At 39.0% G+C, this 11,920-nt stretch overlaps 2 protein-coding genes across 6 annotated transcripts; one reads left to right on the forward strand and one right to left on the reverse strand.

Annotated features, from left to right (window-relative positions):
• Positions 1-3,245: 3,245 nt before the first annotated feature.
• Positions 3,246-10,858, reverse strand: LOC111874309 (protein O-linked-mannose beta-1,2-N-acetylglucosaminyltransferase 1-like). Its single transcript, XM_023869696.2, has 4 exons — positions 10,689-10,858; positions 8,677-8,748; positions 8,051-8,164; positions 3,246-3,492 (listed from the first exon to the last, which is right to left on the reverse strand). The coding sequence occupies exons 1-4, from the start codon at positions 10,758-10,760 to the stop codon at positions 3,460-3,462; spliced, it is 291 nt and encodes a 96-aa protein (XP_023725464.2). The 5' UTR covers positions 10,761-10,858; the 3' UTR covers positions 3,246-3,459.
• On the forward strand, positions 4,865-10,600 carry LOC111874307. 5 transcript variants are annotated; one of them, XR_004514083.1, is made up of 4 exons: positions 4,865-4,898; positions 5,204-5,299; positions 5,491-7,074; positions 8,994-10,600. XR_004514083.1 is itself a non-coding variant. In XM_023869694.2 (3 exons), the coding sequence occupies exons 2-3, from the start codon at positions 5,211-5,213 to the stop codon at positions 6,275-6,277; spliced, it is 876 nt and encodes a 291-aa protein (XP_023725462.1). In that variant the 5' UTR covers positions 4,865-4,898; positions 5,204-5,210; the 3' UTR covers positions 6,278-7,215. The 5 variants fall into 5 exon arrangements, 1 of the variants encoding a protein (XP_023725462.1); XR_004514084.1 differs by having other exon boundaries at positions 9,027-10,600; XR_004514082.1 differs by lacking the exon at positions 8,994-10,600 and adding an exon at positions 8,042-8,121 and having other exon boundaries at positions 4,880-4,898.
• Positions 10,859-11,920: the final 1,062 nt, after the last annotated feature.

Here is an 11,920-nt window from a genome sequence, read left to right on the forward strand (position 1 = left end):
TAATAGTACTGATGAAAATGAAGAAGGATCCGATCAAAGGTCTGATGAAAATAAATGGAAAAGTAAGACCAGTAAGAGATCCATGTACATGGTGTCTGCCCATCATGTTAAAGTTAGAGAGAACACTTAGGTAATAGACTCTGGTGCTTCACACCATATGACTGGAAATAAGACTATTTTGCAAAATTATAAAACACATGATTAACATGAAGTAACCCTTGCTGATGAAAACATGTTAACCAGTGCAGGTTTTGGTGATGTAAAACTTATGAATGACAATTATAGCCATATCTCAGATATATTGCATGTACTGGGATTGTCTACAAATTTGTTGTCTGTAAACTCAATTGTAAATAACGGTACAATTGTGTTATTCACCAAAGACTCTTGCAAGTTATATGATTCTGATGATTTTCAGGTAAGAGGCAAAGTTCTTGCCAAAGCATTTCCCAAAAATGGGATTTATTGTTTAAATACCAAAGTCGTGTCCTTTGAGCCTATCAATATTCGTGAACGGCTTCGAAGTGGCCATGATGAAACTTGTTTCTTTGTCTTGATAGCGGCGTCAGTCCAAAGGATCACTTTTACATAACACTTTTTACTTCTATACTTTTTACATTTATCAATGATACGATCCTGGGCCCATAACCTGTTATGGTAGCAAAGCGTGGTTCCGATCCATGTGGAAGTAACAAAAATAACAACTAGAAAACACAGCGTTTCAGAAACAGGATCTGTTTCCGAAAACCCAGTAATTCTGAGTGTTTTATACCACTGTCAGAACCCTTTAGAATCTATTTACCAGCTGTCCTAATGAACATTTGCCTTATACACAAAATTAGATTAAAGGAGCTGGAATGAAGAGACAGTCTACAATCTACTTACACTCCATTTTTAACATAGCCCACTAGCAATCCTGCAGCTCAAATGAAAGCACAGTACTTTGCCTAATGGTGCCATTTCATACTCAACTGGTTCCTTCAGTTGGAGTCCCAGGCAACAATATCGTAATTCAGTCACATCCTCAGGCACAAATAGGACATGTGAACCATGTCAAGGCACCTTTTATAGAGGTATCTATTTACCAGTCCCAGTTTAAATAGGTGCCCTTTCAACTGACAGTACTGTATACTGACCGAGCCAGCTGTGTTTTAACTGTGGTACCTCCCAAGTTCGCGGGCACTCGGTGGCATAGTTGCTGAGATACTATGCTACAAGCCAGAATGTCACGGGTTCAATTCCTGATGAGATCACTGGACTTTTCAATTGACCTAATCCTTCCAGCTGCACTATGGCCCTGGGGTCAACTCAGCCTCTAACAGAAATGAGTACCAGGAATCTTCTTGGGTGGTAAAGGATGGCCGGCACATAAGGCTGACATCACCACCTCCATTTGTGAGCCGACTGTCTAGGAAATGCTGAAGCCTCAATGCCTCACAACCCTATGGGCCTCCACAGACCGTTATAGGGATAGCTTTACCTCCCAAGTTCTTTCCTTATAAGGAAAAATAGAGCTTACTTACTTACTTACTTATGGAGTTGAGCTCTTCTTGAGAAACCAAATCTGCAGCTACTCAAGAATTTCCCAGAATTTTATGGAGCTGGAAGGTTCATTACTGTGTTCACAAGAGCCCTCCACTGGTCCATATCCTGAGCCAGATCAATCCAATCCATCCCATCCCATCCTATCTCTCTAAGATCCATTTTAATATTGTCCAGCCACCTACACCTTGGTCTTCTCAGTGGTCTCTTTCCCTCTGGCTTTCCCACCAATATCCTATATGCATTCCTCTTCTACCTAATTCATGCTACATGCCCTGCCCACTGCTTCCTCCTTGACTTGACCATTCTAATTATACTTGGCAAAGAGTACAAATTATGAAGCTCCTCATTATGCAGTTTTCTCCAACCTCCTGTCACGTAAGGAAACACAGAACTACTATGGTTTAGTGATTACTTCCTTACAGTATCCACCAGATTTGAAAATACAAACAATTTTACAGAGTATGAGATTTGAATCTTTTGCAATGGTGGAAAGTCTTATTCTTGTCTTCTAAGTTATGACACTGTGATGCCTGGTAGATGGTTAATAGAGAGCATACTGCCCCTGGCTTCAACAGACCAGCAGAAAACTTTTGTAACCATGTCATAAGCCAGAAGACCATGAATAAATTTCACATAAACTGATATTAGGCATAATGTTATATTGCAGCATCCTGTTAAACTGCTTAGATCTGACTTTGTGTTTTTCTTGGATGCCGTTTGTGTGCAACTTTGGTTACTATTCTCTCATAGTTTTCTCTGTCGTCACTACATGTTTCAGCCTAACTGACGGTCATCTTCAGGTGTACAGGTTGCTGTGACGAAGGAACCTGCTGCTTAGTGTAATGCTGTTCTGTTTCTGTTGTGCGGAGGTCTCGGATTGCATCTAGGTTAACCATCTGTTGTTTATTTAGGTGTCCTTGAGCTGCCCATGTTTGTTGTGCCATCAACACAACAAATTCCTACCCCGGAAAGAACATTCAACACAGCCACAGCCAACCAAACAAAACCATAAGGCAAACACCAGCAGCTCAAGGACAAGTAAACAAAAAACACATGACTAACCCACATAACCAGATGCAATCCAAGGCCTCTACATTTACAGAAACAGAATGGCATCACAGTAAGCAGCAGGTTCTGTGATCACAACAGCCTGTACACCTGATGACGGTCAGTTAGGCCGAAACATGTAGTCACAACAGAGAATAGCAAGTGAATAGTAACCGACATTGCACCTAGACAGCATCAAAGCAAAACACAAAGTCAGATGATATCATACATATGTGTTACCCTACTACAAGCAAACATAGTAAAGCAAGAGAGGCAGTTTGTTGGACAAATGAGTATCAGCCTGACATGGTCACACACATCAAACTGATATTTCTTCCTGTAATACTGCAGTATTATCTTCCCACCATGTTTCAGTCTTGCCATACATAGAATTTCACTTCAGTCTTGACATGCATAGATTATCACTTCAGTCTTGACATGCACAGATTTTCACTTCAGTCCTGACTTGCACTGATTTTCACTTCAGTTTTGACATGACCAGATTTTCACTTCAGTCTTGACATGCCCAGATTTTTACTTGTCTTGACATGCACAGATTTTCACTTCAGTGTTGACATGCACAGATTTTCACTTCAATCATGACTTGCACTGATTTTCACTTCAGTCTTGACATGATCAGATTTTCACTTGTCTTGACATGCACAGATTTTCACTTCAGTGTTGACATGCACAGATTTTCACTTCAGTCTTGACATGACCAGATTTTTATGGCACAACCTCAAGAGAAAAGGCTATCTGAAAGAGTCAAGCATGGATGATAGGGCAGCAAAATGGATGTCAGAGAATTGCTGTAACTTGCTTGCTATGACTGCAAAGCAACAGCTCCTTGCTCTTACGGCAGACGAGTCACTTGAGGTCTAGTGCTGGTGCGTCACAGGCCTGAAACAATTACATGAATAGCATTAAAAAACAGGTTCTGATTTGCATGTGAATCTGCATGTACAATTTCAAACTTCATCCAGTTTTAATTTCAACAAAATGTACAACTTCTGTGTGGCTTGCAATGACACAAAAAAATTATGGTTACATAACATTCCTACATGATAATACTTGGCACTTTCCACCCCCAACCCCCTGGAAACATATCTGCTGGTACTCTCAGGTTCAGTTCTTGCCTCAATATTGAAAAAGACAGTGCAATGGTAAATGTGTGAGACTTCTGACAAACTTGTCAACACAGATCAAGTATCTGCTGGTATACATACTGGCCTAAAGAAAAGGTACTAATAATACTCACATACTATATAAATTTTCATCATATATATCTCCATATTAGAACACTCTAAAAATACATAAACGTAAAGGCTTGAGCTCCTTAAAAATGGTAAATTAATTTAAATTCCCTTACAAATGCAAGCAATGCAATACTGCATTATTTATATATAAAAAATTTCTTGGAACAACTCATGCTTATTTTCCATTTCCAAATTCCAAGTCAATAATTATATGTTGTCCTCTACATTTCAGTTACTACAGACAGAACACCATGATATCCATAGCCACATTTGTAATTTTCACTGTTTCACAAACTTTGATGCCAGTACAGCTTTTATAAAATGCAGTTATCTACATCAGATTATTAGCGGGGATCAAATATTGGTTCTAGAAGAACCGGAAACAAAATGGAACAAAAATATTCAAGCACAATAACAAATGTCAAGACCAATCATCTGTTCTATATGTACGTGTAATAATACAAACGCCGTCGTGAATGCAACAATTTATTTGGTTGTAGTTCTTTGTCTTTTCTTCTTCTACACTACGTTTCGGCCGTAACTGGCCATCATCAGCTGTATTTTTCCCTACGTAGCTGTCACACTGCCCTTGACTCATGACTTACAAAACAAAACTAAATGTACCTCCAAGCCCCGCCATAGCTCAAGCGGTTAGTCGCTGGCTTCCCACCGGGGCGGCCCGGGTTCGATCCCGGGTCTGGTACAATAGGCCAGAAATGGCCGCAATACAAGAGACGCAGTTCCAGTCCCCTAACAATAAAAAAAAAATGTATCTCTACAACCTCTACAACGCCAGCGACGCCGGTGAACGTCGCTGGCAAGGGAATGAAGGAATGAAACTGGGATAGGAGAAAGGGGAAATTACCGCCTCTATGAACAGGGGGTTGCAACTGGAATAGGGGAAAGGGAAACACAGTAACTACTGCCTCTACGAATAAATGCAGTAACTTCACGCAGGTCTCGACCAATCAGAGAGCCTAAACAAACCAATTTGAATACCCATAATCCCATAATTACTTCCGGTTATCGTGGTACATAATATGGAAATTGGTTAAGTATGAATGTTTATTTGATGTGGTCGCGAAACGAAAGTAGACATTTGCGAACGAAGTTGCCTCTCCATATTAAACATATCATTTGTGTATATGAATGTTATGCTTATTACCACAAATGAAATTAGAAACATGTAGAATTCTTTTAAGCCTAAAATTTTTGAGGTTATCATGAATATCTAAACGATATTTTTTCATGATATGTTCTGCAAATTTCGGTTTATCCCAAAGACTGCCAGTAGAATGTGAAGTAGTTCTAAGAGTACCGTAATGGTGTTATAATTTTTGTATTGCTTCTTGCAGTGTAAACATGAAAACAAAAACTTGTTCTGCTGATGGGTGCTCGTCATCCAGCAAGCAAGGCATCAGATTCTTCAGCTTTCCAAGGGATCCAGCATGGTATGTCTGTTTTAACTCATGGTGTAATTACTTTATTATGTGCTGCTTAATCCAATGAATAAATTAAGTTTAGTGTATGTCTGTGTTCAATTTATTCAACGTAACCCAAAAATTTAGAATGTGTACCAAGTTTGTCATGTTTACTGAAGAATTATTTCTAGGTTTTGAGACTGTTTGTTCTACTTTTACAGGGCTGAAGAATGGGCAGGAAAAGTTGGACTATCCTGCACTATCGATTTTGCTAGAAGGCTGAACAATAAATATTTGTGCAGCAAATATTTCCTAGACAGTGATTTTACTACAGCTGAATGGGTACACCTGGACAGAGTGGCAGTTCCATGTGACTCAGATTCTGCTTCACAGTCACACCCACAGTCTCCTGTCCCTTCATTACATACACTTGCCTTCGATCCTTTGCCTTCAGTTATAATTCCCACCCCTTACAGCAAGACAATGGTGCACTCCACTGTAACATCTATTCCTATACATGCAGACTGTCTTTCCACTTCCTCTCAGACGTCTGCAGTCCAACCACCACCACCAACAACAGCCAACACCTTTGCAGCGAAAGAAACATCTCTTCCCCTAAGCTCTGTAAATACCAATGCTTCTGATGGAGAACTCGGGCATATCAATTGTCAAAGTTCTTCCTCAAAGCCTAGAGCAAAGCAGTCTCTGCTAAAAAACAAAAAAGAACTTAATTTGGCTTCACTTTCAGAATTGTCACCAAGAGAAAGGAAATTATATGAACTTATTCGGAATAAAGAGAGTGAGCTCTGTAAAAACAAAAAGAAATATAAGGGAAATAAGCTGAAAAAGCTCTGTGATGTGGACAATGGTCCACTGATGCAGAGTCTTTCATCTTCTTTAAGTTTAGATGCTACCAGATTTTTGGCAGCAATGTTTCGGAACATTAGACAGAAGCCTAAGGGCAGGAGGTGGAATCTTGATGAAAAGGTGTTGGCTCTGTCTCCTTAAATGTAACCCTAAATCCTATATCCTTCTTCGTTCACTGCTCCCCCTCCCATCCAGACAATCCTTGCAGTCTGTCCTGAATACTATTCCATTTAGGACAGGCATCAATGCTGATGTGTTTCATGCACTCCAACAGTCTCTGCAGAAAATGTGTGGTAGAAATCGCTACTGTTGTCTTATGTTTGACGAAATATCAGTCAGGGAGAACTTGCATTTCAACCATAAATTTGACTGCATTGACATTTTAAGGATTTTGGAAGCCAGGGCAGGACATGCAGTATTGCAAATCATGCTCTAGTTTTCGTGATCCGTGGCCTACACGGAAAGTGGAAGCAACCAGCAGCTTACTACTTTACTCATGGAAGCACTAAGGCAGAGATGACTGTACAGTACTTGAAGGAGGTTCTTGACGCCTGTCAGAATGCTGGACTGAAGGATGTTGCCACTGTGTGTGACATGGGGGCCAACAGTGTCAAGGCCTTGAAACTGCTGGGTGCTCCCAAAAGGAAACCACTCTTCAGATTTCATAGTCAAGAAATTGCAACAGTATATGATCCTCCCCACCTCCTGAAGTGCACCTGAAATGTATTCCGGAAGTATAATATGCGGTTGAAGTCTGAGCATCTGGGCAACCAACTTCCTGTTATTGCTAAGTGGGACCACATATTGAAACTATGAACTCGACAAACCCAGACTGTTTCGTCAGTTGATCAAGCCGACAGACACCCACCTGAACCCCAGTGCACAGAGTGTTATGAAAGTCATCATGGCAGCAGGCCTCAATTCTCTAGTGGCTGCAGGTAAGAACCACTGAACTGTATGCTATTAACTATGTTCTCTTATGAAAGAAGTGGCTAATGAGAATAATGAGGGCTTACTTACTTACTTATGGAGCTGAGCTCTTCTTGAGGAGAAGCCAAATCTGCAGCTACTCAAGAATTTCCCAGCATTTTATGGAACCCGAAGGTTCATTACCGTGTTCACAAGAGCTCTCCACTGGTCCCTATCCTGAGCCAGATCAATCCAATCCATACCATCCCAACCTATCTCTCTAAGATCCATTTTAATATTGTCCACCCACCCACACCTTGGTCTTCCCAGTGGTCTCTTTCCTTCTGGGTTTCCCACCAATATCCTATATGCATTACTTTTCTCCCCATTCATGCTACATGCCCTGCCCACCTCATCCTCCTTGACTTGATAATTCTAATTACACTTGGAGAAGAGTACAAGTTATGAAGCTCCTCATTATGCAGTTTTCTCCAACCTCCTGTCACTTCATCTCTCTTTGGTCCCAATATTCTCCTCAACCCCCTCAGTCTATGTTCCTTCCTTAATGTCAGAGACCGAGTTTCACACCCATACAGAACCAGAGGCAAAATTATAGTTTTGTATATTCTAATGTTTATGTTTTTGGACAGCAGGTGAGGAGACAAAAGGTTCTGGACTGAATGGTAGCAAGCATTGCCCGAGTTCAATCTCCTCTTAATTTCATCCTGAATCAGGTTTTGATTTGTTATCATTGTTCCTCTAGTTTTCAAAATTATTATCCCCAGAACCAAGTTCTCAAACAAACATCTGTATGTTCAATGAGATCTCCAATAATATGATTCGGGTTCCAACTGTGTGTTGAAAAAAGAAATTAGTTAACTTCTTATGATAATGTAACTGTCTGCACTGGGATCTGATGATTATGGACCCTCAAAAGTATTGAACATTTCACTGAGACTCATATGAGCACTACAGTATTCATATTTGTGTTTCTAGAAGTCTTACTTGCAAATACTCTGAGTTTGACACTCCAATGAGAAGCATTTTGCTGCCCTTCATGTGCAGTCTCCACATACTCTTGTGATAACCTCGAACATCAAGGTCCCAGATCTTGAAGCACTGAAACAATTTGCAGAATAATGTTATGTGAGTATTCTATGAAGCCCAATGAAACATTAGCACAGGGATTTATATCATAACTGAACACAGAGCAAAATCTCACTCAAGAAAGCAACTTCTGTGCACACTCACTATGTTCAGCTTTGTTGCAAATATCTAATTTCAATAACTAGAATGTACTACAAACAAACATATATAATGGGGTACTAAAAACGGTAGGATAAGTAAGCACTATGGGGTGCTGCTCTCTAGAGGTACGTTATGACCATTATTCATCAGAGGAAGTTGGTGGAAGTAGGGGAATAAAGAGGAATGAAGAAGTGACATGAGGAAGAGCATGATGTGGCAGAAGTTAGAAGGAGAATGGGAAGGTAGGAGGTGAAAGAGGAGGTAGGGTGACAAGGAGGAAGGTGGTGGAAAAGGAAGCAGGAAGAGGAGGACATGTTTGGTGGTAGAAGGAAGAGAGGAGGGTTAGCTCAGTCTACCAGCAGCACAACATGTCTGAACCATACCCTGGCTACTTGCAGCCACGTTACAAAGTCTCTTGGTTCTTCCGTTTTGATGAACATTACTATGATTTCACCCTGAAACAAAGAAAATAATATGCAGACATATATGACTTACATCTTATTAAATATTCAGTTGGCCTTTAAATAATAATGAACATGAAGAAAGTTGTCTTCTGGGTTTAGGCACCGTGTATTCTTNGAACATGTTGTAATGAGAAACAGAAATATATATTTCTATGGTTTGAGGTTTTCATGACAGTGAAAATTCATTCTGTGATATCTGTGTTACAACACCATGTAATCTGGAAGGTTGGTCCCAGTGTTTCAGCAAAACATGTTACTTCCATCCTCAGGATTCAATATTCAAGATGAACTGTCTTCCTCAAAATCACTGGTAACCACCAACGCCACAAGACAACACAGACATCACCATGTGAGCAAATGTATTTGATAACTGGTGAAAATAACAGTCTGGGACATGGTATTTGAACGATTTTTAAAATAAACAAAACACCATAATGAAGTTACGAAGTCTCTTGGTTCTTCCATTTTGATGAACATTACTATGATTCACCCTGAAACAAAGAAAAAATATGCAGACATATATAACTTACATCTTATTAAATATTCAGTTGGACTTTAAATAATGAACATGTTGTAATGAGAAACAGAGATATGTATTTGTATGGTTTGAGGTTTTCATGACAATGAAGATTCATTCTGTGATATCTGTGTTACAACACCACATTGTAATCTGGAAGGTTGGTCCCAGTGTTTCAGCGAAACATGCTGCTTCCATCCTCAGGATTCAATATTCAAGATGAACTGTCTTCCTCCAAATCACTGGTAACCACCAACGCCACAAGACAACACAGACATCACCATGTGAGCAAATGTATTTGATAACTGGTGAAAATATCAGTCTGGGACATTGTAATTGAACGATTTTTAAAATAAACAAAACGCCATAATGATTAAATATATTACAGAAAAATATGAAGTTGATGTAGTGAATATTGTGTGTGTGTGAAGGCAAACTTCACCTTTTTAGAAAGTTAATAGAATTTTCCGTCCAGTGCGGTAATAGAGGTCACATCACTTTTATTAATCTTGCCTTACATGTTTTGGTTTAAATAAAACCATCATCAGAGGCACTTTTCATACGGCAGGAGACACTGTTAATTAAGCTGGTTCACTTTCAGTTGTGTTATTCACAGATGTATGTTTTGTATTATTGTCGTAGGTTTTAGTTACGACAGCACTCATCGTATAAAAACATAAACATGCAGAATAATTGAGTAAGCCAATAGGCTATACGCAGCACAGGAATTATCCTTTTCCCACAATAGTTTTCTTATGTTTGGTTAAAATCACGATTAAACTATTTAAAATTTAATTCAAATTGTCGTGAGTCGTTGTTGGTTGTCAATTCTTCCAGTGGATGGGAGTCGTCATTCTTGGTGGTGTGTGGGCTTATACGCGTTATGTTGTTATGTGTGTGTTGTGTCCTTTGTACTGCCAGTATGTAACAACATAACGCATATAAGCCCACACACCACCAAGAATGACGACTCCCATCCACGGGAAGAATTGACAACCAACGACTCACGACAATTTGAATTAAATTTTAAATAGTTTAATCGTGATTTTAACCAAACATAAGAAATCTATTGTGGGAAAAGGATAATTCCTGTGCTGCGTATAGCCTATTGGCATACTCAATTATTCTGCATGTTTATGTTTTTATATGACAACGAGTGCCGTCATAACTAAAACCTACAACAATAATACAAAACATACATCTGTGAATAACACAACTGAAAATGAACCAGCTTAATTAACAGTGTCTCCTGCTGTATGAAAAGTGCCTCTGATGATGGTTTTATTTAAACCGAAACATATAAGGTAAGAATAATAAAAGTGATGTGACCTCTATTGCCGCACTGGATGGAAAATTCTATTAATTTTCTAACTTAATAGTGCAGCGGACCAGAATGAGACAATTCAAAATTCACCTTTTTGTCTGGTATGAAGTTCTTCTCACATGGTGATTTGCTGTGATCCAAAACCAGACTTCTCTTGATCATGTCCACAATTAACTCCTCATAATTGTTCTTGTTTATGCTGTAAATACATAAAATAAATATTAAATATTTATCACATGAAAATGAAAATAAAATTCATTACCGAACTTCCTCACTGGAATTTTAATTCTGCTGCAAACTGATTTAACTTCTCAAAATAAAATCCACTCCCCATACACCTTCATGGCACAGTGCTTAATTAGTGAAGCACAGGGACACCTTTACTTTTACTTTTTTTTTTATTGTGCATCATTATCATGGTTAACATGACTTACAGATACAAATACGTTTTCGCTTTTGTGAAATCTGGTATTAAATTGTGTAACCTATGAAGGATTATCACTAGGAACACTATAGTGGAGACCTTACAGATCACACAGGGCACTTCTTCTGTAAGGTTATGTGTTCTGCACCACAAAAAGATATTTTACAGAGAATCTAGTACTATACAAGGTGATAATAAAGACTGGTACAAAGAATAACCAATAATGTTAACAATTATATCATAGCCGTATACTTCAGACTTGAGGTCATATTCTCCTATGTGATAACTATAAGTAAAAATATCCCTGTTACATGTATTTATTTATGCAACTAAAGCAACCTGCAGCACAAGCCGAAAAATAGAGTTACGCAGGGCCATTCAAAAGATGAGCAAGATTAACCATAATATTGATAGGGGAAACTTCAATAGATAAAATATAACACATGTACTTCCCGTGAACCGGGCCACAAACATGTATCAGAGTGACAGCCGATATGCAGCTGCAGGTCGCAGTGAGTCTTGCTGTTTGCAGCTTCATTGGATTGGTACTTAGACACACTGCTTCCCTTTGCATTTTCATATTAAAATTCTATGTGCATTTCTCATATCTCCTATGCATACTACATGCCCCGCCCATCGAATTCTCGAATTAATCATTGTGGATATATATGGTGAAGAGTAATTATTGTGAATTTCTCCATTATACATTTTCTGCATCCAGTTACTTAGTAAGTCTTAGATTTGATTATTGTCTGCGCCCTGTGCTGAAGCACAAGGCAGTGGGAGACCATATTTCGCACCTACATAAAACGCCAGTGAGAAGTATGTTGTTCTAAATAGAACTTTCAATACTGCTTTAGTAATACTTATATGTTCATCATCATCATCATCATCATCA

This window comes from Cryptotermes secundus, unplaced genomic scaffold (genome assembly GCF_002891405.2).
Source record: "Cryptotermes secundus unplaced genomic scaffold, Csec_1.0 scaffold2191, whole genome shotgun sequence".
Lineage (NCBI taxonomy): Eukaryota > Metazoa > Arthropoda > Insecta > Blattodea > Kalotermitidae > Cryptotermes > Cryptotermes secundus.